At 39.9% G+C, this 27,556-nt stretch overlaps 1 protein-coding gene across 1 annotated transcript; it reads left to right on the forward strand.

Annotated features, from left to right (window-relative positions):
• On the forward strand, positions 1 to 26,801 carry LOC145989219 (scoloptoxin SSD14-like). The gene is made up of 10 exons (XM_083124526.1): positions 1 to 83; positions 3,194 to 3,373; positions 6,344 to 6,564; positions 8,521 to 8,713; positions 9,968 to 10,168; positions 10,661 to 10,886; positions 12,513 to 12,700; positions 24,185 to 24,425; positions 25,603 to 25,716; positions 26,432 to 26,801. Exons 1-10 carry the CDS (start codon positions 40 to 42, stop codon positions 26,588 to 26,590), a joined length of 1,767 nt encoding a protein of 588 aa, XP_082980652.1. The 5' UTR covers positions 1 to 39; the 3' UTR covers positions 26,591 to 26,801.
• The last annotated feature ends 755 nt before the right edge of the window (positions 26,802 to 27,556 follow it).

Below are 27,556 nucleotides of genomic sequence, written 5' to 3' on the forward strand. Positions count from 1 at the left end.
GTTGTCAGTGTTCGATGTACGTAGCACAACTTGAAGAGAATGTTCGGAGATTCTGGAGAGATACGTCATTTCCTACAATTTAGGCAAGTTAAAATATTTATTTTTACTAAACACGATCAGTGAAGCACAGCGCGCTACGACGGCAGGGGTCCCGGGTTCGAATCCCGGAATGGGCATGGGTACTCTTTGTGAGTGTATCTTTATCATCTTTATCGTATCATCACTCATTCTCATCGTCGCGATTAGCCAGAAGTGGTAGAAAAGCGAAGTAAAATAAACCAAATCAATCATTCGTTTTTCCATAATGATAAAAAGAATATGCTATTTTAAGAGATGGGCTTGCTGGTGTTCGTTTTTTAAATTAGTGGCGATCTTATGAACTAGTGCATTCACTGTGCGTTCGTTTACTGAAGAAATCAAATCATGGTATTGACTCTCATTCACAACTCCACAGCACCAATTTGCAAAATCGCCAATAAAATTTAACCCTAACCGTCTCTTTGTTCTATCGTAATCTTCAGCAGAAGGTGAGGGTTCTATGTAAGTATGATTTAAATTAAATACAGGGTGCTCGGAAATTCACCTTACAAACTCCTAGGGCTAGTAGAGGGGACTGAGAAGACAATATTTGGAATAGGAGCCCATGTCCGAAATCGTACCGTTTCCGTGCTACAACCATGACAATGTGTCGGGTGTGCCTGTGTTGGGTATGCAACCGGGTAGGCAGTACATGACGTCAGAAGATCACCTGATGACTTAGAGTGTAATCATTTATTACAACCATGTCAGAAGAGGTGTTACGTAAGGCGCAGAAGTCAATGACGTGTGACTCAGTCCATAATAGAAACTAATTTATTTGGTAACAATGCCAAGAGAACAAAAAAGAAACGTACTATACATTGATAAACACCTGTATCGACAGTGGAACGCAACAATTTGTTTCTGTCTTCTGCACTGGATGTGTCGCATAGGCCACTGCTCAACTACAAGTGGCTCGATGTGACGACCACCAACGTCGTTGCACACATTGTACCGAAGAATCATGTTCCAGTACACTCGCTTCATCACACCTGGTGTCCCGTCAATCTCTTGTGTAGCGAGCATAACTCGTGCCAGCAGCTCGTCCTCTGTCTCTGCAGGAGTCTCGTACACCATACTCTTCATACGACCCCAATAGCTTTAAATCCGGCGATCGTGGGGGCCACGCGGTTGGACCACCTCGGCCTATCCATCTTTCCCCGAATCTTCGGTCAAGATGTCTCCGGACGTCACGTGTAAAGTGACGCGGTGCGCCATCGTGCTGAAACCACAGTTCCTGACGGATGTTCAATGGCACACCATCCAAGAACAGGGCCAATACTTCCTGTAGGAAGATCAAGTACGCGGCACCCTTTAGCCTGGTTGGAAGAAGGTACGGCCCGATCACATGACCGTCCAGAATACCTGACCACACATTGATAGCAAATCTGTGCTGGGATCCCCGGACATACGTCGCATGAGGGTTTTCGTCTGGCCAGACGTGGCTGTTCATAGAATTGAGAACACACTCCCTAGTGAATTTACATTCATCTGTGAACAGAACTCGACGTGGAAACTGGGGCTCGTCGATGCAGCGGTGCAGAAACCACGTGCAGAAGTTAACACGTGGTACAAAATCGGCTGGTCTCAAAGCCCGTTGCTCATGCAGAACCTCTCACACGATGCTGCGAGAAACACCCATTGCACGAGCAATTGTTCGCGTACTTGTTGACGGGTCCTGTTCAACGTGGTGCAGTAAAGCACCTTCCAATTCGGGCGTGCGGCGTCTCTTTGGAGCACCACAGACCTTCCTGTCAGCGGTGAAGGTATCTCGTTCTCGGAGCCGTAATGCTGACAAAAAGGTTATGCGATGGAGTCGCACGTTGTGGATAACGCTCTTGATACAGCCGACGAGCTGCTCTTCCATTCCCTTCCGCTGCGCCAAGGATCATGTCCGTGTATTCTGCAAACGTGTATTCAACCATGTTCATCGGAGAAGCACAGGCACGTGAATGGGGCTCCAGGCAGAATACCGCGGGAGGGTAGATTTCACGTGCCATCAGGTGATCTTCTGACGTCATGTAATGCCTACCCGGTTGCATACCCAACGCAGGCACATCCGACACATTGTCATGGTTGTAGCACGGAAACGGTACGTTTCCGGACATGGATTCCTATTCCAAACATTGTCTACTCAGTCCCCTCTACTAGCCCTAGGAGTTTGTAAGCGGAATTTCCGAGCACCCTGTATAAACAGATTTTGTAAGTCGCTTACTGTTCCCTCCAAAGTATTAAATACCTGGTACTCAAGGACTCATTTAGTGGGGGATTCCAGGGTATCTGGACCCCCCTCGAAAGACTTACTAATTTCAAAAATTAAATATTGAAAATAATGAAATAATAAAATAATTAAAATTATATAATGAAAATATGCTTGTTCTTTAATAGATGTTTATTTATTTCCGCCAAACTTATTGGAAGGGAAGGATTATATTGTAATCATACTTCTTTGAATGACAGGGGCAAGGTATATAGATTTATGCAAGATTTATTACTACTTACAACCTAACATTTAAAAAATATCACTAGGAACTTTACTTCTCGTCAACTGGACCTAATAACCTTTTCTTATATTTAATAAATATTCAAATCTTTATCTATTTGACATTAATTTCCTTGCCAGTGCAGTTTGTTTTACAAATTTTTGCCGACCTTAACTACACGTAAGCTAGATAATGAATACGTGCTGTTTAATCACTATTGTTTACCATCCTTTTACCTATTCATGTAATAAAATATAATATTAATTAATTTGAATATTTTAATTAATACTATTATAATTAATTTAATAAAATAATAATTCTTGTTTAAACATTATTATTATTATTTTGAGACACTTGGTTCGGACCCCCCCCCCCCTCCGCCCCGAAACATATTTCTAGATTCGTGCCTGCTGGTACTCGTGGATTTCAACAACGGAATTGACCTTATCTCCTCATTCCGCGTCCCGTAGGGACTGGTCCACTGCGGTGGGTGATACAAGGGCCTCTCTAAAGGACAGGGGAACATTTTCTAACAACCAAGGTACCAACCAATAAAATTTAATGTGCAATATTGATTATAATAGTTAATTTCTGTTTGTAAATATAACTCACAGTAATTTATGTTTGACTAGATTCACAATCCACTGGCGATATATTCTACTCTTCGTGTTCAAGATCGTTGTTTTATCACGATGTGCAAAAGGACATTGTAATGATTTCCAATCACTGCAAGCGAAATACTGTGGCATGTATGGGAACTACTCAGAGGCTGCAATTGCTGCGATGGGATATCCTTGTGCCACAATAGGAAAGTAAGTGGAGTTAAAACTGTTTTAGTACAGTGGAATCCGTTAGTATTACCGTGCAAATTGTCCGTGACTATTTTCATAAATTTTTCTCTTACATCCTATGTGTTTTTAAGCGATGGATTCTTATGTATGCTGGTGCAGAAGTTGTCAACAGCTTGTTTTGAGTTTTCGTTTAATTCTTGAAGCTCTTGTTGGGTCAGGCCTCCCCGATGGCGCAGTGGTAGCGTCGTCGCCTTGTATTCAAGGGATCCCGGGTTCGATACCCGGTGGAGGCACATAGTGGTTCGGATTCCACTTTAAACTGTAGGCCCAGTCCCGATTAGCCTTACTGTGCATAAAGTGGACTTAAAACACCAACTCAAACTCTTATTGGGTCAAATAAAGTGCACGAACATGGTGATGGACAATTTGCACGGTAATACTCATGGATCTCACTGTACGAATGATAAGTCTCTGGTTGTAAGAATTTCACTTGTGTGATGCACAGTTATTTCTCGGCAAATTGTCCATGACTATTTTCATAATTTTTTCTCTTAAATCCTACACATTTTTAAGGATTTGATCTTTTACGTTTTCTGGTGCAGATGTAGTCAGCTGCTTGTCTGGTGTTTTGTTTCACTTCTTCAAGTTCTCGTTGGGTAAAACAAAGAGAATTAACATGGTGGTGGACAATTTGCTTGGCAATACTTATGCATGCCACTCTACACGTATTATTTGCTTCTGTGCATGTACTCTCACTCTCTCCTTTCTAGAGATGGTACCGAGCTGAGGAATGCCTCGAACTTATCTCGAATTTCGAGACAACTACGATATCGCTTTAAGATTTGTCCAGACTAGGCCTAGACTTTAGTAACTTAGTCTATGAAAATTCCATCGTAATCAAAATCGATTTACTATGAAACAATGCTGCTGTATGATTATTTATAGATAGGAAAGCTATACGTGTTCTTTCTGCGAAAACTTAAGTTATTAGTATGTTTATATTACTGTACTTCTCAAAATTGTGTAATTTTTTCTGATACTCGGTACGAAATCGAGGGTTTCCCTCGAGAAAAAACTGCACTTGGTATATAGATACAGGACCGAGAATGAGACAAATGTTCTCCTTCGCAACACGAGATGAAACTGTAACAACTGTCGTCTCAATACCATCTATAATTTTGTTGTTTTTTCTATCGCTATTATTATGTCGATGGTGTAGTGGTAACGTCGTCGCCTGTAATCAAGGAGTCCCGGGTTCGATACCCGGTAGAGGCATATTGAAGTGTGGTTAGGATCCCAGTTTAAACTGTAGCTCCAATCCCGATTAGCATATCTGTGCATAAAGTGAACTTAAAGCAACATTTCAAACAAGCTATTATGGTGTCATTTAACGTGTTCTTGCTGTTATTTAATTTCTCCATATTCTTGTGTATTTGTCCCTTCAATCGGCAGTATGTTGGATCATTCTGTTCATAACATGTTATGTATTTTGCTTTCAAAAAAATAGAAACGAGTTTAAAATTATGTGATAGACTTCATAAGATAAAATGATTTCCTTTTTTTCTGCTGACGGTGTACGTGTCCCGTACGTCTTCTATTTATGTATCCGCGATGTGTGTTTGTACGCTATAACGAGACTATCAGTTAAAATCGGGTGGTTTCGGAAGTATTCGGCAGTGCGTGCACGCCCCAACGAACGGTCGGAATTAGAAGACAGAAAACCCACTTCGAGCGATTCGGTGTTGTGCCACGCATTACAAGTGGGTGAACGCTGTGCCGAACCGAGCCGAACTGCACCGAATAAGACCGATTTGTGCTGTTCCAAACCGCGTTGATCGTTCACGGATTTCGGCGGGGAAACATCGAAAAATCCGGCAACAGAACTTCTGTCGTCTGCTTCTATTGAAATCAAATGGCGTAACGCTTTCTACAGGGGAACGTGCGGAACCGAAGCACGGAATTTCCGGCTAGAATTCTGCAGGTTATCTTCAGGGTTAAGGCCCACTGCGACGCCGGAAGCGAAACTGTTCCGTTGTGTTGCCGCGCTTCCGGCGTCTCAGTGTGCGTCTCAGAGGATTCAGTCTGGAAGAGCCAACATATAAAGCCTGATGTCCACTTGTTGCAAACCAGCGTATCGCATCCCCGTGCCGTACTAATCATTGATACGATACGGATCCCGAATTGTCGCGTATCATCACTGCGTTCCGTATCATCCACCCTGGAGCACTATTGATGCGGGAGTGCGATACGGTTCACGGTCTGGTCTCAAATGACGATGAGTACACCGCAGCAAGTGGCAGCAGCCGCATATATTTTCATTAATTACGTTTTATCGAAAAAAAACAAAAAAAAAACAAAAAAAAAAAACGCAAATCATCACGTTGGTGGATGACAAACATGTATGCGAACCGTGAACTGTATAGTGGAAGCAGCTTATTGGCAGACTTGCGGTTCCAGCAGATCAGCGGATTATACAGAAACTTTACTTTATATCAACAAATACAATAGGAATTTTCTTATCCCACTCCATAATAAAGAATTGACAATGGGACGTACTGTCATTCACAGAACTCACTACACACTGAAGGATGATGCAACAAGGCAACGGAACGCGCGCATGTCCGTCCACACTGCCCCTGCACCGCGTATCGTACCCTTCCTTTGATGTGACGTGGAAAAACCGCCAAATAAGCGATCGGGTCCGTTGCGTATGTTTTCTCACATTTTGAAACGGAGCGTTGCAAGTTTTCTCGAATAAATTGATACGGAACGGGGATAAGTTACGCTGGTTTGCAACAAGTGGATACCAGGCTTAACGCCCCCCTTGCTCCTCCTTCCGGACGTCCGTAAGTCCATGTACGTACAATGGTTGCATTAACAGGAACTTGGAACTTAAAACACTTTAAAGTAAGACTTCAAATGATGCTCGAATACTTCTTACAAACAACTTAAAGAAAAGTTTTTTTCTAAAAGTCTCATCTCTGCTTCCAGACATATTTTACAAAATGGCGGAAGCGCCGTGGATGCAGCAGTGGCGGCGACATTGTGCATGGGAGTTGTCGCCCCGGAGAGCATGGGGGTGGGAGGAGGATTCTTGATGACCGTATACATAAGGGACAGACGGAAGGCCTTTGTTCTCAACGCAAGAGAAATGGCACCGCTTGAAGCCAACGAAGCCCTCTATGGTAGCAACAAAGAGTTAGCTAGTAAAGGTATGTAATGTTTGCATTCTTCTCTGGGTTTCGCACTATATCATCCAAAACTTTCACAAAGAATGGGTGTGTGTGTGTGTGGGGGGGGGGGGTTGGCTCAAGACGAATAGTTACTTTTGTTAAGGAATTATATTTGTAACTAGCTACTTTTAAAAGTAAAAGCTCTGTTCCAGAGTTACTATTTTGCAATTGAAGTGACGTTATCAGCACTTAACTTTACAGTCACTTCCCGACACTTAAAATGTAAACTTGAAAAAATTGCAACTATGTGTCATCTCTGGATGCTAAGGTGAAGAGATTTTCGTGGAACCGCCTAAAGCAAAGAAGTTAGGCTTCGTTGTGTGCCATATGTAGAACATCCACACTTATAGCAATTCGTAATTTCTAATCGGTTGGATTGCTGCATTCGTTTGAAATGTGGTAGCCGAGCTAGAAGGAAGTCATTGTTGAAGGAACGAATCTTCTTTAGCTTAGAATGGAAGCTAAAGAAACTGTTGCAAATTGAATTGATGCCATCACATGCACAGTCCCATGGCGGACATACAATTCATTATTCGAATTAGAATTATTAAAGCAAAGTTGACCCCATGTTCCATCATTTCATTTGTTGTAAAAATATAAATATATGAATACTAATATACCAGAAATAAATAAATGAAACAGATGTAAGTCTCTATATATTGATTTGTTTTTACAATTAATGATTATTGCTTGCGTGTAAATTGTTTGCAAGGATTGTCCAGTAGAAAGTAACTGTTACTGTTACTCAATTACTTTTCAAATGTAACCTTCCGAACAGTAGCACAAGTTCACGGTTGCCATGCCACTTACATGATTTACGTTTTCCTTTCAATAATGCATTTCTCAACAGGTGTAGACATCTAAAATTATATTTAATTTCCATCAAATTATCATTAGCCTCATAGATTTAAATATGAAAATATAGAGGTCCAAATCATTTGCCCGTAACAAATGTTTACATGAAAATTAATATTTTGATTAGAAGTAACAATAATTATGTTCATTTCTTGTGAAACGCACAGAAAAGTAACTCTCAAATTAACTCATAATTTAATTTTTCGATATCTAACAAACAAGATAGTCCCCACCGGGGAACGCATTTTCTTTTTCCAGTCAACTTGTGAATGCGGGTTCATTTCTTGCTCTCTGATTGGCTGTTGGAAAGTTACGGTGCTGTCATTGTGAGAATATCTTGTTTGCGCTGTACGATAGGTTAGGTTAGGTTAGGTTAGTTTAGGTAAGGTTAAATTAGATTAGAAAGCAGCTAATTTGCGTTAAAAATAGGAAATAAGACATTCTCACAATCACAGCACCGTAACTTTCCAACAGCCAATCAGAGAGCAAGAAATGAAACCGCATTCACAAGTTGATTGGAAAAAGAAAGTTCGCCACCAGGGAAGAGGGTGGACCCTAGCCCAGCTTCTGTCCATCCAGAACAATTTAGAGTAGTGCAAGAACCGGAGATAAAAAGAAAGAGAAAACAAAGTAGAGAGACTTCTAGTATCCACTGTTAAACATCTGCTGAATGTCAAAATTAATTCAGAACTTTCATGTTGTGAATTTTATGATGTTATTAAAACAAACAAGTCATTTCTGAAAAAAAGTCATGTCTAGTGAAAAGTTCAACTGAGTCAACTAACAGAACAGTGAACAGAGAGGCTTCCTAAACATCAGTCAATGTATTATTCAATTAAACGTTTGAAAATGAAGCGATTGACTTTAGAAAATAATGTTAATATTTTTTTTCTTGTACAATTTATAGTTTAATGTTCCAATAAAATGTTAAGGCTTTTAAGTAATTTCAATTTATTTTTGTAAAGAAAACTGAAATTCAGCAGTAACGAGTTGATCGCAAATATGTCCTGGGTTGGACCCCAAAAAAATATGGTAAGCCTAAACAAAAGTCGATGTGATGTAACTTATCCCTTTTCACAGGTGGACTTGCAGTTGGAATACCAGGGGAATTAAAAGGCATGTGGGATGCACACAATCGATTCGGGACACTTCCATGGAACGATCTTGTCCAACCAAGCATCAAGCTCTGCAGAGAGGGGATTCTTGTCTCGGGACATCTTGCAAAATCTTTGAAAGAAGTTGAACGCGATGTTACGGGCACCGAAACATTGAGGTAAGATCTACAGAGTCACATCATTGCACTACTTGTTCCTTTGCTGTAATGTAGCTTCCCACTTCACGAACTCTCCCTCAGAGAGTGCCTGGACATAAAACACAAAACAAGGAAACTTTCCACACTGCAACTCCCAGGCTCTCACTCGTTCAAGGTTCTTTATTTCATGGGCTTCCTAATCAGTTTAACAACATCTCAAACCAAATAGATATTTTCAGCCGTCGTTAGTCCTTTATCATCAACTTACAAAGAAATTTACATAAGTAATGCTAATTGTGAAACTGGTCTCTGTTTTTCTTGGTACTGTTTTGTTTTGTCTGTTGTTGTTGTTATTCTCAGCATTAGTTTTACTGTTTTGTGTTTTACTATTCACTCTTTCCGGTTTAAAATAGCTTCTGCTCTCCTGGAATGTCTATGGTGGCCGAACTTCAAACCTCCCACTTCCATTATATAAATTATCATCACGTTTTCTAAAAAGTAAGTTTGTTCGTTTGTTTGTTGGAAGTTCACTTTATGTTCAGATAGGCTAATCGAGACTGAATTCACAGTTTAAAGGGAATCCGAACTACAATGTGCCTCTACCGGAAACTAAACACTGGACTGTCTGCCACTGAGTTATACTATATCAAGCTACAACGTAACTCCGTTCGACTTGCATGTGTTAGGCCTGTCGTCAGCGTCCATTCTAAGCCAGGATCAAACTCTCAAATTTAAATTTCAACCTTTTATAGGTTGCTTACAAGGCGACAGCATTAACGTTATACCAAGAAGGAGGCCCACGTAGCTTACTTCAAAGGGTGGAAAAATATTGCACAGACTTGCCATAAAGGAAGCCATACCAATGCTAGGATTTAGGTGGGATGGGGCTCAGCCCTCGGCTTCTATATGCAAATAGGGATTTACTAGTGGGGGCGGGAGTGCGGGTACTTTAAAAGGAACACAAAATTAAAAAAGAAAATGTGTTGAACATATTTAAAAAAAACAATCCGTTGTAATTGAAAGGGCCAGTGAGAGCTTATGTTGTTTGCCACGGATCCAATGCTCATATCCCCATACTTTACAAAATTCCCTTCCCTGAACTTAAGAGTCATTTCAGTGGTTCACACTTCACCTTTAGCTCTAGGCCCAGCCCAATGTCGACACTCCCCCCCCCCCAATGTCAGCCAATACGTTACCCTACCGCCTTGCAAAGATGTCAGTACTTGATAATCAAATCAATATTGACCCTCAAAACACATTCTCTTTGCTTTTCAGGGAGATATTTCTGAATCCAAGTACGGGAAAAACATGGAAGGAAGGAGAAACAATGCTCCGACCAAAATTCGCCGAATTTCTCGAACGAGTGGCAGATGAAGGAGTAGATGTATTTTATAAAGGAGAATTGGGCAAACAGTTTGCGAACGATGTGCAGGAATTCGGTGGAATCATTACTGAGGAAGATTTGGCTAAGTATTGGTAATATATTCTTACATAGACTCACACACAAATTTATATGCAGGGTGTCCAAAAGCAACTTCACAACGGTTGGCTGCTGGTAGATATCATTCAAGTAACTATTTCTTGTGAACATTATCTCGAAAGCGTTTAGTTTATCCGTTATAAGCGCTAAAAATCAACCCAACACAGCAAACGACCGCTCTGACGTTATTTCCAGAGGCGCCTGGCAGGGTTGCCACTAGCATCTTTTGTTAAGACAGAAAATGATATTTTAAACTTTTCTTTAAGTTATTGCTTTCATTATTCATCATAATAAATTCCTGTGTAAGAACGCATAGATGAAGCAATGTGTGACATTCCCCTAAAAAGAAACCTAAACGTTTAAATCACATACTCTTGCTATGTATTAGATCTTTACGTGTTCTTTACATGGAATAATCGATGAAGATTGTAGAACAGCGCATGGTTTTGAACTCATTACGACGTAATTGTATTTTCTTGTACTTCTAGGACAGACTGGCAAAAACCGGTAACCACCAAGTTAGGAGATTTCACTTTGTATACAACTCCCCTTCCTGGGTCAGGACTTATCCTGTCTTTCATGTTGAGAATTTTGCATGAAATAATCCCCGACGAAGACCCCGTCGTTATGTACCAGAGGATTGTGGAGACCATGAAATTCTCGTATGCTAAAAGATCTTTCCTGGGTGATGACAATATCGTCGAAGTCAGTGAGGTTAGTACATGACTGATTGAGCACTGTGATTGGTAATTTTCGTGTGACGTATTTAGAAATCACCATAAATCAACACAAAATTACGATTCTAGAGAACCTTTTTCACAACTAAAATTTTACAGGGATATTATGATGCACATGCGAGATCATGATTGCAAAAAAAAGATAATTAATGATAGTACTTTTCTTCAGAACCTACACGTGATGACGTCATCTGCCGGAAGTTGTCGAATATACTACCTTTTGTGCGTGGAATATGGTTACTACATAAACAAAAGTTTACTTTACAACAATGATTTCTACAATTCCTTGGCTTACGAAACTTTTCACGGGTTCCTAATAAGAAATAAAGTCACTTAGGCCAAATGCATGTAATATTAAATTAAAATTTTCTTTCAGAATTAGGGCCGGCTCCTGTGGCGGAGTGGTTAGCACATTGCGCTACGACGCCAGGGGTCCAGGGTTCGAATCCCGGCCTGGGCAACGATGTTTGTGAGTGTGCATTCATCAATTTCATCATATCATCATTCATCCCCATCTTCGCAAATTAGCCAAAAGTGGCACAAAAGCAAAGTAAAATCAATAAAAAACCAATCTTTCAGAATTAGAGTAATTTGATGTGTTCATACATACATACATACACACACACACACGCACACACACATACACGTAGCCAACGAAAAAGAAAAGGTATAAGGCATTGAACACATTTTTTTTAAATAGAGTAGCAATTTAATTTCCAACAGAGGCAATAATTTTTTTATCCTTAAAATTCAGAAAAAACATGAATTATTGCATAAATTAATGTGAACACGTGTGCTGAAATCTTTGCTCTTTTAGCTTTAGTTCACACCAAACCGTCGAAATCGGCCATTATTTTTCACACCATTCTCTCTCTCTCTCTCTCTCTCTCTCTCTTCATCAATTTCATATCATTATACTCATCCTCATCGTCGCGTTTAGCCAAAAGTGGCAGAAAAGCGACGGTAATTAACAGATTAAATTAAATGTATGAAAAGTTAATTCGCGTTTTGCCGATTTTCTTATTTTACGTGCAATAACTTCATAGCCTATATACTTGCCTTTCTTGAATTTCTAAATGCTATATGCTAATTAATTTAACCAATATATTGAAGTAGCGAAATTATAGTAAATGGAAGTAGATTGTCATTATGTTGAAGATGTTTCTAAGTTTAAATATAGAAAACTGAAATTCGGTGGGTGTAGTGTTCATGCTAAATAGAATATGTTCAAATAACGAACTACTAGAAAACCTAAAACAGACTGTCACCATTTTGAACTCTTACAATTTTGAATATGGCGAACTGAAATTTAGTGTTGATTGCTTCTGCTACAAAGGATGTGACTACCTCTTTATCGTCCGCTTACCGTTGTGATTATAGCGATGAACCAGCGTCGTTTGAATCTGTTGTAAGTCTACTTTATGCAAGGACTGGACCTCCAGTTTCAAGTAAGATCCGAACCACTGTATGTGCCTCCACCGGGTATCGAACCCGGGGCTCTTTGATTATAAGGCGACGGCGAAAGAAGCCTCGTAAAAGAATGATGTGGATAGAAATGCATTCAGTGTTGCCAATTCACACGGAGAACCCTTGTTCATTTCAGATTGTTGCCAACTTGACATCGTCTGACTTTATCAGAAGCATCATTAATGACATCAGTGACACGGAGACACATAACGATCCAAGGTTTTACGGAGTGTACTATAATGAAGAAGATCATGGGACAGGACATGTGTGCGTGCTTGCTCCAAATGGTGACGCGGTGTCCATCACAAGTACCATTAATTATTTGTAAGTATCTGCAGTGTCGGGGCGAGGTGGGCCGTTCGATGTCAAATCGACAAGGTCCTCAACCTTACATTTTTGGAAATCTGGTAAACTGAAAGGACAACCTGAGGTAGGAAAATATGCAAAGTTGTAGATCCATATCTTTTGCATTTCCGAAATTACAGAGGAGCAAAATGTGCGATTTTGACCCTTTCTTTCCAACATCTTGTTAACTTCAAATTGCAATATTCGACAATCAGGGAACCTATAGAAGTGATTCAGACGGTGTCGGAAAGGACTTGAAGGGCTTTTCCACATGAGGTATTACATGCCCATGTGAAGGGGAAAAAGTGAGGGCAGTGTAAAGAAAATTTTGGTTTTGGTAGTAACTTCTCAAAAACGGGTCTTTTAATTTTTCAAAAAAAAATTATATGTTATGTACACATTATTACTCAATAGCTGTACAAAATTTAAAAATGGGATGCGAATGGGAGTTATGTCAGATTTAGGTTAGGTCAGGTTAGGGTAATTTAGGTAAAGCATGATAGCATATTTTGGTAGACAAATTACTACAATTCAAATGTAAAAGTATAACAGAAATTTCACACAGTGTTGTTTGAATAACGTGCAGTGGGATCCATGAGTATTACCGTGCAAATTGTCCATGACTATTTTCATTAATTTTTCTGTCACATCCCATGTGCTTTTAAGCGATGGATTTTTATGTATGTTGGTGCAGAAGTTGTTAACAGCTTGTTTTGAGTTTTCTTCTAATTCCTGAAGCTCTTATTGGGTCAAATAAAGTGCACGAACATAGTGATGGACATTTTGCACGGTATTACTCGTGGATCTCGCTTTCATGAAGCTGATATTTACATTCACATCTCTGTTATTAGCGTGCACATCGAAAAATTGAAAGAACGGAAAGTTGTTGGAAGTTGGTGAGTTTCTCTCTAAAGCACTGGCGTACACAGAGGGGGTTGATGGGGCTATAGCCCCTGCGAAATTTTCAGATAATCAATATTTTCAGAGACAAGAGTGGGGAACTGGGGAATACCACAGTGGTAAAATCAAACCCCTCTAAAAATGACCACCCATTGCCATTTTTGAGGGTAGAAAACTCTTAATATACGCAATATATTGTTGTGTATACCGCCCCCATAAAATATGTACTATCTATCATAGCTATTATCCACCTTTACAATTCCAGCCCCTCCCGAAAAAAAAATCCTGCACACGCCAGTGCTCTAAAGGGCTTGACTTTATACGTAGCATGCACCGTTCAGGCTGTGCACATAGACGAAGATATCATATGCTTGACCCGGAATACTGTGGCCGTGTCCGAAAGGTGTAAGACCGTACTTGAAGCGAGCATACTCCGAGTATGGTCTTGGAGTGCGGTCTTCAAGTCGTGGACTGGTGAATTGCACTTCGACTGCAGCGCCAAATACGATCAGTAGATAAAACTGAGTACTCGTTGTTTTCCTCGCGTTTTAAACACTTATTTTTCACCATAGAAATCACATAGCATTTTCAAATGTTCGTACACATACATTTCCACACATTAGAAGAACTATAACCAACAACATGCTGGCCATAACGTATATCTACCTGTGTCGCTGGCTTTCTACCTCCGCGATTTTAAACAAATGAACAACGAGTGCGGAAACCACGTGACCTAGTCACCAACCATCTGTACTGCAAGCTGTGCACTTGCGTACTTCTGTTCTTGGCGCTTTCGAACTGTACTAGGTGACGTCACTTCCGCCAAGACCATACTTCAAGTCTGTACTTTGTACCTTTCGGACAGAGCCAGAATGTCATCCCAATACTATACAGTACTGGGTAAATTAAGAATTGATTACGATAGTTACTGGTAACGTAAACAAGTAAAAGGCGTGAACATGTGACGAGCACTCCCTCCCGTCCCCAGACCATTAGAAAAGGACAACACACACACAAATGAGAAACACGCTACAGTACATGCTTCAATGAGCATCAATCAACTACTGCAAGATATGACGTCACTTCCGCCTAACTCGGAATGAGTTGAAATTCCGCGGTCTTTGTTGTTAATGAAACGTACGGGAGAAGTAGAATGTCAATACGGAAGCCGGGAGGATCCGGAAAAAAGAAATAGCTCTAATATGGGAGACTCCGGGAAATGCGGGAGAGTTGGTCATAATTTCGAATTATATTTTAGGGCACATTGTTACCTTCCTTAAATTCAGAGTGAGACGTTTGTATCAATTTTGCCACTGGTTTCTAAGACAAGCTTATATGTCTGTTGACGTATTGTTATTTTTGTGCATTGTTCACCAGCATCAAATTCTTTTAGTAATTGTGCGTGTGTGTCTAGAGGTGCCAAATAATTTGGTGAAAATTTCCAGATTTTTTATTATGGTTACAAAAGATCTTTCAAAAATATTAGTTAGATTCTCTTGGCATTTTTATATTCAAGCAATTAATTGTATTTTCTTGAAAATAAATTTTAATTTTAGATTGATATTCGTGAAAAACAGCTTGCTTGCAGTTATTAGAGTTTTAATTTATCTAGAATAATGCAAATGTAAAAGTAACTTATAGTTGCGTACAAATAAACAGTAACTATAACGGAGTTATTTTTCAAAGGGACTAACTGAAACCACACATAACATTCCCAAATTTTTCACAAAGGCCTATTTTTGTTCTAAATTTATCCACCGGTGATAGAAAAGTGTGGTTAAACCTCTAAATTTAACTGTAAGAGAATTACATTTTGAGTGAACACTGAACTGCAACTCTGTTACTTTTGAGAAGTAACTTTTCACAAAGGACTGGCGCAAAGTTAATCTGTTGGTGGCATCTATTTCCGCCGTCTCATCTAAGGTACTTGAGTTCGGTTATACGTCAAAACATCGACGCAAAAACATCGACAACAAAAACATCGCCTACATTTCATCGACAGCACAAAACATCGACAGTACAAAACATCGACAGCACAAAACATCGACAGTACAAAACATCGACGGCAAAAACATCGACGGCAAAAACATCGACGGCAAAAACATCGACGGCAAAAACATCGACGGCAAAAACATCGACGCCAAAAACATCGACGGCAAAAACATCGACAGCAAAAACATCGACGGCAAAAACATCGACGGCAAAAACATCGAAAGCAAAAACATCGACGCCAAAAACATCGACGGCAAAAACATCGACAGCAAAAACATCGACGGCAAAAACATCGAAAGCAAAAACATCGACGCCAAAAACATCGACGGCAAAAACATCGACAGCAAAAACATCGACGGCAAAAACATCGACAGCAAAAACATCGACGGCAAAAACATCGACGGCAAAAACATCGACGGCAAAAACATCGACGGCAAAAACATCGACGGCAAAAACATCGAAAGCAAAAACATCGACGCCAAAAACATCGACGGCAAAAACATCGACAGCAAAAACATCGACGGCAAAAACATCGACAGCAAAAACATCGACGGCAAAAACATCGACGCCAAAAACATCGACAGCAAAAACATCGACGCCAAAAACATCGACAGCAAAAACATCGACACCAAAAACATCGACGGCACAAAACATCGACAACAAAAATATCGACGGCAAAAACATCGACGGCAAAAACATCGACGGCACAAAACATCGACGGCACAAAACATCGACAGCAAAAACATCGACGGCAAAAACATCGACGGCAAAAACATCGACGGCAAAAACTTCGACGGCAAAAACTTCGACGGCAAAAACATCGACAGCAAAAACATCGACAGCAAAAACATCGACACCAAAAACATCGACGGCACAAAACATCGACGGCACAAAACATCGACGGCAAAAACATCGACGGCAAAAACATCGACACCAAAAACATCGACGGCAAAAACTTCGACGGCAAAAACATCGACGGCAAAAACATCGACGGCAAAAACATCGACGGCACAAAACATCGACGGCACAAAACATCGACGCCAAAAACATCGACGCCAAAAACATCGACGGCAAAAACATCGACAGCAAAAACATCGACAGCAAAAACATCGACAGCAAAAACATCGACGGCACAAAACATCGACGCCAAAAACATCGACGGCAAAAACATCGACTGCACAAAACATCGACGCCAAAAACATCGCTATTTTTTGTCATTAAAGCCGTTAATTTATAATGCAGTCATGTTTTATTATTATGGGAGGAAGGCGGAAAGTAAGAGGAGCAGAGTAGAAAGACTGGGGTGAGTAACAGAATGGAAAGTAGAGGGGCTCTAAAACTCCAACTCGCCCAGGTGAAATTTATATCTTGATTCGCTCCATGAATAGGATTTTGTGTTGTGATAATAGCATCATGAACTATAGCTCTTCTTTGTTTCGACCAAACATGCCTACATTCGTCGATCTTTTTTTAGATTTCTTATCAGCCATGGTTGTTGTGCAAGAGCGGCATTTTCATTGATTCGATTATTTCGCGCTGCATGCGCACCTTCTGACATCAAAACAATATTATTATTAGCACCTGATTCTTGCCTCAAAGCTCAAACAATGGAATCGTAAACAATGCGAAGTGTCATGTTTCCTTCTGCTTTCTAGCAAGCTGCTTTTAACTTCATAGACGGGATAGTTGAATGCTCGTTATATTGTGGATGTGGAAGAAATGTTCTTTTATGACTATGGTACGAACCGACTGAGGGCACCTTTGCTTTACCTCCCCTGCCCACCTTCACATAGCAGACCCCTTGTGACAGCCACTGGACAGAAGCCTTCAAAACATCGTCTCTCACAAACATCAGGGTTTATCCGCAACTGATATCAATTCTGCAATTCACACCAGAAGGGTTTCTAGAATTTTTGTCACAAATGTAGATTGTGCATGAAGGGTTTTTAACAAACAACGTGTTTTATTTTTTAAAATACACAGCCTTATATGAACTTAAGAAAATAAGGAGAATAATTTAGCTGTAATTTTTTGCTAGTAGTTTGTGTTAGACATAAATATACAGGTTGTCGCCATACACATAGGCGGATCTAGAACTTGCTTCTGAAATGATGTCCTCCTGCATCCACATATTTATAGGAAATTTTCACTATCTTTTCAGTTCTTACGTCGTGCGGTCTAGAAGCTGGCAGGGGAAGTGGGGAGCGGGGAACATGCCGCTGACCAACCAGAGAACAGACCACCTAGCGGTGGAGCCGAGAGTTAGGCAGTTGCGGGAGGAAGCTGCAGCGCTAACTTCGTTCTGCACGTTGCTGTGTTGCCAATTCACCGCGTTGCTGATGGTCTTTTGCCCCAGTGTTGATTCCTGTTTGTTATGAGCGGAATGTAGGAATAACATACGTGGGAGTAATTGTTGTCGCGTCGTGTATTGCCTAACTGCATTGTTTCTTCGATAAACGTGTATGTGGCATGTGATGTTACGTTTATTTGTACTCTCGCTGTTCCATTGTGACGCGAACTGTGCAGCATATTGTTAGGGAAGGCAAAGACAGTCTTGAATCACCGCGCAAACGAATCAAAAGGAACAGTATCACAAAGGCAATCGACGGTTGCGATAAAGATATAACAAGAAGAATTATCCTCGGGTATTATGTAAAGGGTGAATATCCAACACTGAACAAGTTTTCGTTGATTTGCATACATTAATAAGCTTTCAGTGGGGAGTTTCGTCATTGTGAAGGATACTGAAGTATATGGGGTTCAAGTACAAAAAGAGCAATGACGGTAGACGATTTCTGATGGAGAGAGCCGATATACGAGTTACAGCCAGAGTAACGTTTTTGAGAAAAATGCATCTTCTAAAAAATAAGGAACCTTTGCCCTATATAGGTATTTCATTTAGATGAAACGTACATAGATCAGAATTACGCTCCAACAAAAATCTGGCAAAATAAAGAGGGTACAGGGGGTTTAAAAGTGCCCGTGGGTAAAGGTGGGCGCATTATTGTTTGTCACGTAGGTTCCAGTCACACTGGTTTTCTACAGGCATGTAAATTATTTTTCAGTGGTTTTTGCAGTTTTTAGATACGCTTGACGAAAGGAATATCAAAGACGCAGTGATTGTAATGGACAATGCTAGCTACCATTCGGTACAGTTGGAAAGAATTCCTACAACGTATATACTACCCTTGATATCATACACTTATCGGTATTCTACTGACCACAAGATGGGGATAATACGCATTCTCAGGCCATACACGAACAATGGGACGTCTGTATTTCATGGTTCTTTCGATTTCAACTCGCCTTTCCCGCTACTCTGGCAACGCTGCAGTCTCTCTCTCTAACCGGCCTGTCTCGTTGCGCTGGATAGGTCGTTTCCCCGCTCTCCACTTCCCCTGCCAGCTTCTAGAGCGCACGCCGTAACAACTGAAAAGAGCTATAACACGTATCACTTCCTCTTTCGAAATGGCTTCAATTTATTTCTTCATACTTTCTTTCGATTCTTCTGATATATGGCTTCCGGTATAAAAGTTTGGCAGCTCGCAACGATGACGTTAGAAATATGTATGTTTCTTGGGCAAGGCATCGGAGAGATTTCTGAGGAATATGTTTCATTCGTGTTCCAACGTAGTCTAGTTTATCCTCAGTAAGCACATGCCGTTTTATCTTAACAAGAGCAGACACTATTTTCGTAAATTTGTTCACAAGTAACAGATCACTCTGTCTGTGTGAAACAGGAACATGTGGGAATTCTGCTGCAAAACGCCTTCTGACTTCCCTACAAGAATTCGTAATGACATAAGAGTCGTATATAAAAATTCGTTGTTTAAAATTGTACGGATAGCGTGGCATTATTAGACTGCAGAAAGAACTGGCAATACATAAAATAAAACAAAACAATCTAAAACACTTGTTAACAATTTAACACTTCACAAACACGGCAAACTTGACAACAGCTGTCTGGATACTGAAGCACAGACGTGCCTAATGTCAAGGTCAGCGTACAGTTGTGGGTTTAAATGCCGGCAGATGTGCTCTTACTTTCCGACGCGCTAGCCGCCGCCCAACGGCCACCTTGGCCGTGAAAGGCAGTGTATACGTATATCCTTATCGCTAAAAATTCCGAGAGAGAGAAATACGACGTTATGAAATCAAGGAGTTAACAAACTATGAATTAGAAACATTAAAATTAAGCTCCACACCCAGGTAGTCTGGCAATAAGACTGTTGCCTTGTAACCAAGTGTACCCGTGTTCGATCCCTGGTGGGGGTACATTTCATTAAGTGGCTCTAATTCCACTATAAAATACTGCAATTTGTGCAAAAGTCAGCACGCTTGGGCAAGTTAATGCTCTTCGGAGTGTTAGGAGTAGCTATGCCTACATTCCCCAAGCGTGCTGATTTTTGCACCGTATTGCAGTATTTAGTTGGTTGGATTTATATTAACCTCATTTCTGAGGTTAGAAAATAATTTGTGCACTGTCATAGTAGCCCATTTCGATTCCACCATGTGAAAGCAGAAGAGCTACCTGTGAAGAGAATATTAAAATTATGATTTATTAATTTCTAAATTAAGGGAAGGCTTTACTAATTGTTAATTGGATTTGGCCGTTTCAATTCAGAAAGTTCCGAATTTAAGAACTACGGAAAGCTGAAACGTTCAAAATTGCCTTTAACGAACTTTATAAGCTTTGTGTTATTCATTAACAGTTAAATGCAGTGGAGGCGATTGGGTTACAAAACGTTGGGTGGGGGGGGGGGGCAAGAACAATTTACTTTCTCTTCGTACATACGGTTTAGCATAATGCCGGGGCAAAAGCGGCAAAAAGTGTGTGTGGGGGGGCATCTGCACCCCCGTGCCAACGTAATCGCCGCCACTGCACTAATCGAGAATCAAAAAGTTGTTCCATCCCTTAAAAATAATATCCAGGACTATTTTGTTAAATAACTGTTACATTTGAGGGAATAAATACAGCACTCAACCTCCAGTTACCAATCCCATTACGAAGGTAACCCATGATTTGCTGCAAAGTAGAAAAATGTTCTTTCACATTTAACTAGTGGCGGAGATTATGGGGGCGTAGGGGACAGTTGCACCATCTCATACATTTTGCCACATTTTCTCTCGCACTATGCTAAACCTTATGTACCAAGGGAAAGTAAACTGTCCTTGTCCTCCCTCCCCCCCCCCCCAGTTTTGGAAAACAATCGCCGCCACATTTGGACATCATTTTGCCACGAATTATCTATTTTTTTTGTTTGACAAGGAATTTCTCTATCCAAGTTCATGGGCGTAACTTGGAATCTAACTTTAGGGGGATTAAGTTTTTTGGAGAGGATTAAAAAGTTTTCTAGGCCATAAAAATAGCGTCCAAGATTATTTTTATTTTGTGAAACAACTGTCACATTTGTGAAATCATAAAAATTGCTCCTCGGGCCCAAAGGTCAATAAAAGTACCATTGACTTGTAAATTTTAATAAACCTGAAAATTTTAGACGGCCAATGGCCCCCTTGCTTCCGCCATTCTCATTTGCAAAAGCAGTCCTTTTCTATTGCCTTTACTTCAGTTACTTTTGTGTTTGAGACTATTTCCTGATGTCAAATATTTACAGAAAGAATTTATGACTGTCGTAGCATTCACACAGCAAACCCATCTTGTTACAGATAGGATCGATCCTTAAAGGATTAAGTTTCTATCCTGCATCTCTTAAGATGCCTTCGAAGATACCATGCCTCGTTGGACTACTTGCAATTAAGCTATATATGTATTGCATTATTAAAAAAAAAAGATCACACTGTTTAAATTATATGTGACTTTAAATTAATCTCTCAGGTTCAGATTCAAAACAACTACACATATAGTATATACACAATATATACTGAGCTTGAGCCTCGAAATCTCTTGGCTACAGTTAAACATGGAGGTGGTGGCGTTATTGTCTGGGGCTGTATGTGAGCCTCAGGTGTTGGAGAACTCGTCTTTATTGAGGAAACTATGGAAAGATTTGTCTATTTGGATATTCTGAAGAACAATTTGCAGCAGAGTATCGATCATTTGGGTCATGGGAATGATTTTTACTTCCAGCAGGACAACGACCCTAAACATACAGCTGAGATTGTCAACATTTGGTTGTTATATAATACTCCCCACACACTCAAAACTCCACCTCAGTCCCCCGACCTTAACCCCATTGAACATCTTTGGAGCCATTTGGAAACCAGACTCCGAAAACATGACATAACAAGCAAGAATAGACTGAAAGAGGTCATTTTGCATGAGCGGCACAATATTACATCTGAAATAACCACGCCTCTTGTTCATTCTATGCAAAAGAGACTGACAGCTGTTCTCCATAACAGAGGAATGCATACTAAATTCTGACAACATGGTATTTGTTTCTTTCTTTTCTTCAAAGTGAACTTTTATGTTGGTGTATGAATACTTTTGTCCAGCCAAAGAAGCGGGTATTGAGAATGTATTGTATTTTATTTTTCTACAAGCAGCATCTGATATTTATTTTTGTTGTCAATATATTTTTTGGTGCATACATGGTACAGCATTAACAGTTTTGACTTCCTTATTGGTTTCCTAGCTGCTGCAATTCGTCCTTTCGTCCTTTCAGTTCCACTGTATGATTACTTTTGTCCATCACTGTATATTAAGAGCCCGGTCTCTGGCACCGTGAGCGATCAACAATGTAATTATTCTCGTGTGACCCACGAAGGGTTAATCGGAACTGAACCTATAGTTTAAAGAATCCATACCACTGTGAAACTTTACTCCACCGGGGATCGAACCTCGGACACCTTGATTCAAATACAACAGCGGTACTGATACACAGTGAAGGCGCTTCGTCGTGCGACACCCGGGGAAAATGTCTGGAGAGGAAGGGGGCAAGACAATATTGCGAGGGGGCAATTATATTACTTGCACACGTTGTATACCAGTGCATGAACCGAAAGAAAGTCACTACGGAAAAGTCAAGTTGTATATTGGTCCCTTCGGTCTCCTGCGTCTAATAAACAAGGAATAACAATAGTCGGTGGGCTTTTCATCTTTCACACAGAGGAGCCTTCCTTTCCCTTCCCCCGACCACAAACGCTGCCGACGAGAAGTGATAAATGGTTACCAGAAACTAAACAATCACGTTCACAGCGCAATCTCATTGTTTGTAATTTTATCAATAATAATAATAATAATAACGTCTTTATTGAGAGGTCGTGTTTCGGCATCGCGGACCGTTCTTACAACAATGACCATTATACATTGGCAGCATGGTTGCACTATAAGTTGGCAATTTGAGTTCGCTCATTACACATTGTTCGTTTCACTGAAACACTTTATAATTTAGGGTAGCCAATCTCAAAATATTCGGGATTAGATCTGAATTCATTAGTGTGGAAAACTTTGTCAAAAACTGATTTTCCCGTCGATGTTTTTGGTGTCGATGCTTTTACCATCGATGTTTTTGCCGTCGATGTTTTTGCCGTCGATGTTTCTACCGTCGATGTTTTTGATGTCGATGTTTTACCGTCGATGTTTTACCGTCGATGTTTTTGCCGTCGATGTTTTTACCGTCGATATTTTTACCGTCGATGTTTTTACCGTTGATGTTTTTGGTGTCGATGTTTTTGCCGTCGATGTTTTTGATGTCGATGTTTTTGCCGTCGATGTTTTTGATGTCGATGTTTTTGCCGTCGATGTTTTTGATGTCGATGTTTTTGGTGTCGATGTTTTTGCCGTCGATGTTTTTGCCGTCGATGTTTTTGATGTCGATGTTTTTGCCGTCGATGTTTTTGATGTCGATGTTTTTGCCGTCGATGTTTTTGATGTCGATGTTTTTGCCGTCGATGTTTTTGCCGTCGATGTTTTTGCCGTCGATGTTTTTGATGTCGATGTTTTTGCCGTCGATGTTTTTGATGTCGATGTTTTTGCCGTCGATGTTTTTGCCGTCGATGTTTTTGCCGTCGATGTTTTTGATGTCGATGTTTTTGCCGTCGATGTTTTTGATGTCGATGTTTTTGCCGTCGATGTTTTTGATGTCGATGTTTTTGCCGTCGATGTTTTTGATGTCGATGTTTTTGCCGTCGATGTTTTTGGCGTCGATGTTTTTGCCGTCGATGTTTTTGATGTCGATGTTTTTGCCGTCGATGTTTTTGATGTCGATGTTTTTGCCGTCGATGTTTTTGATGTCGATGTTTTTGCCGTCGATGTTTTTGATGTCGATGTTTTTGCCGTCGATGTTTTTGGCGTCGATGTTTTTGCCGTCGATGTTTTTGGTGTCGATGTTTTTGCAGTCGATGTTTTTGATGTCGATGTTTTTGATGTCGATGTTTTTACCGTCGATGTTTTTGTCGTCGATGTTTTTGCCGTCGATGTTTTGTACCGTCGATGTTTTGTACCGTCGATGTTTTGTACCGTCGATGTTTTGTACTGTCGATGTTTTGTGCCGTCGATGTTTTGTACCGTCGATGTTTTGTTGGCGATGTTTTGTCGGCGATGATTTGACGCTACACCCTTGAGTTCAAACCTTGACCAATTGTCGTACTTTTTTGTTTCTTCCGTAGTTTCGGGGCCAAGTTCCGATCCAGAAGCACGGGTATAATTCCGAACAACCAAATAAATGATTTTTCTTTCTCCAACTTCCAAAATGCTTTCGGAATCCCGGACTCGGCAGCGAACTTAATCGAGCCTTTGAAGCAACCCCTATCCTCCATGGTGCCGTCCATTTTGGTGGACGACGACGGAGATGTTAGACTGGTGGTAGGAGCAGCCGGAGGGTCAAGAATAATTAGTACTGTAGCTACGGTGGGTATTATGGAAGTTCTCCGGACCCTGTCTTGAAGTCTTTATCAAAATACAATTTAATATGCGTACATATGCTTTAGAGCTGACTTGGGCAACTCGCATGACCTTGTGAGGGCTGACGAGCGCTCTGTGCACGCAAGGTTCAAGCATATGCAATGCATCCCAAGGTCTTCTTCCTCTCTTCCTTCCTCGTCCCTCCTTTCCGCCCCTCTGCAACGCTGCATTAGCCTTGCTCACTCCAAAGGAAGAGAATAAATGAGGAGAGAAGGGAAGAGATTGATTGTTTTGGCTAATTGCGAAGATGAGGATGAACGCGAAGAGATGAAATAGATGAAAGGACAATGACAAACATACATAAACATAATACAGAACAAAATCATGTAATCTGTGTTTTATTGTCAAGTTTTCGATCTAACGTAGTTTTTACTTCAGTTATTCCATTCTGAACTTTATTTATGTTGTTTGCCCATACAAGAAATAATTTCAAATTTAACCTTCCACTCTGCAACACACAGGCATATCAGTCGTCGTTTTCATATTTTGCTGCAAAACTATGGAGTGCCCTACCTAAGACCATGTCGAGCATATCTAAAATAGAATCTTTTCGAAATGAAGTAAAGAATTTGCTTTTGGCAGAGCAGAGATTGTGTTCAAATACTATGATGTAACTTGTATGTTTATGTTATGTATTTTGTCTACATCTTTTTTTTAAAAAAATATTTTTATTCATTTTTTTTATGTTGTCTTTTCACAATTTTTGTATCATTTTATTCATACATTTGTTACAATTACTTTATCAATAGATCTTGTAACTAAATCATACAGTTTATTGTACACTGTATTAATACTGTAATAACATATGTATAAAAAATTTCAATTTAAATGTAATCGATGACACGGTTTAGGTGGCAGAACAGCCTCAGGCTGAACCTCGCCCACGCAAGTAAAGAATTTCAATTTAAATTTCAATTTGAATTTGAATAAGAACAAGCTACCTGATTTTGTAACCTGAACGATGCCAATTTCGAAGGGGGTCGATGAATCTCCTTACGCCAAGGCTTTAAACTGTGTGCAGCATTTAGAATAAAGCATTATCAATCAATCAATATTACAAAGATGGTCAAGTGATCACTTGGCCTTCCCCGTGGGTGTGACAATGTATTTAATTTCATTTCAGATTATCATCAATCATGTGTGGTTTAATCGGTCGCTGAAAGATGCTGTAAACACACCACGTCTCCATCATCAGTTGCTGCCCATGAAATTATTCTACGAGGAAGGATTCCCCAAGGTATGCTGTATGTTTTGAAGTATTATACGAGGGCAAGTCAATAATTACTGAGCCCGATTATGTTACGAAACAGTGTTCAAGGTAGAATTACATGAGATATAAATTTATGCAGACCAAGCCTTGAGAGAGATAAAGATAGAAAAAGAGAAGAGGATAGTGGTTTTATGATCCAAAAAACACCGAAATATGCAAAATACAAATACACTTGTGACTAAAATTTGCATAAACATATAAAATATAAAATTCATATCTAGCAAAAATATGTCTTTAGAATTAATTTTCTCATGGGGTGAACTATTATTATTTATGTAAGAATAACATACAGAAGGTTAACTTGTAAAAAAATATGAAGTTCGAAACTGTATGTGAACCTGTTTATTTTATTCCAAATATAAATATCATAATTGTTGTATCACGACCACATAGTAAGCATGAACACCCGCCTTGAGTAATTTCATAGACACACACACGTATTACACACAAACTAGAAGAGGGAGATTTTCTTTCATACGATCCTCACTTCCTTAGTACTTTGTCAGCTACCTTTCAAACACCTGTTCATAAACACTTGTTCAGTTTTATTTATGCAGCCTATTCTAAGAAATTACAATATTTTATGTTGACCTCCAGTGTTGTAGACGAAATTTTTTTCACCCGTCAGAATTAGTAGCCGTGTTTCAAACTGCTTAATTTACTAACATACTTTTTTTTTCAGGAATATGTAGAAGGTTTAGAGAAGATTGGCCACAAAACAGCAGAAGTCAACCTTTATTCGATGACGTCAACTGCGACTTCGATTAGTCGAGAGGAGGGTAAAGTCTATGCAATGGGAGATGCAAGGAGATTGGCTCCCGGAGCTATCGATGGTTTCTGAACCACACTTGTCGTCTGCTGAACGGAACTTCCCATATTTCCGTATCCTGTCACGATAGCGCTAGTGACGCCGCGAACGTGACGTCACACGATTTTGTCATACGTCTCCGTAACTGTTACTGCAACAGCAACCTGTGTACAAACGTTGAAGCATGTGTAAAAAAGATGACAAGAGACTGTATTGCATCCAAGAAATTTGAATATAATATAAACGATCGGAAAAGCAATGATACTCGTTATTTATTAAGTACCCATTGCTTCCTTATGATAATATGCTTAAGATGGTTAAATTTTCTTGAGATAACCACCGCGTACCCAGGAAGGTAGACTGAACTGTTTTTTAGCAGTCCCGCATTCGATTTTTTTTATTTTTTTTAAGAAAGCTGCACGAAGGAATACGTCCCCACCAATGCACCCCAGACACTACACTGACTAAATCAAGTACCTACATAAATACTCAGCTGGAAATAGTAACAATAGACAAGGGCGTCCGCAGATGGGGCCCAGGAGGGACACTTACTCTCCCCTTGAGATATTTGGAAAACGTTCACGTAATTCAAGTTTTGAAATCGTAGCGTTATTTTATTACAAAGAACATTGTTTTCTTCGATATAGCTACAGGCTGTAGTTACAGCAATTAATTGCCATGTCCAACAATATAACGAGGAAATGCTTTAACAAGAAACAGTGTAGTCATGTTGAAACAGTCGTGCAAGGTGTAACAATATTATCAATACATTATTCATGAACAGCATGAGACTCTATAATAGTAAACAAATGACACTTCTCAGATCACGGAAAAACATTAAGATTTGTAGTCAAAACAAAACTCAGAACTTAACTTTGGAAATATAGATTCAGGAATATATTTCTTTATTTCGATTATGCCGTTAATATTTCTTAAAAATTCAAAATGTACATGGGTGTACAAGGGCAAAATTATATCAATAAAATATATCAATTCAAA

The sequence above is a fragment of the Lepisma saccharinum genome, chromosome 6 (assembly GCF_977018435.1).
Source record: "Lepisma saccharinum chromosome 6, izLepSacc3.1, whole genome shotgun sequence".
NCBI lineage: Eukaryota > Metazoa > Arthropoda > Insecta > Zygentoma > Lepismatidae > Lepisma > Lepisma saccharinum.

What these genes read in the sequence shown, in the direction of transcription:
- LOC145989219 (XM_083124526.1), top strand. Translation starts at nt 40, where the DNA reads ATGTTCGGAGATTCTGGAGAGATACGTCATTTCCTACAATTTAG. An exon ending in ATATCGTCGAAGTCAGTGAG is followed by an intron (nt 10,887 to 12,512) that starts GTTAGTACATGA and finishes TGTTCATTTCAG; the next exon opens with ATTGTTGCCAACTTGACATC. An exon ending in ACGAGGAAGGATTCCCCAAG is followed by an intron (nt 25,717 to 26,431) that starts GTATGCTGTATG and finishes TTTTTTTTTCAG; the next exon opens with GAATATGTAGAAGGTTTAGA.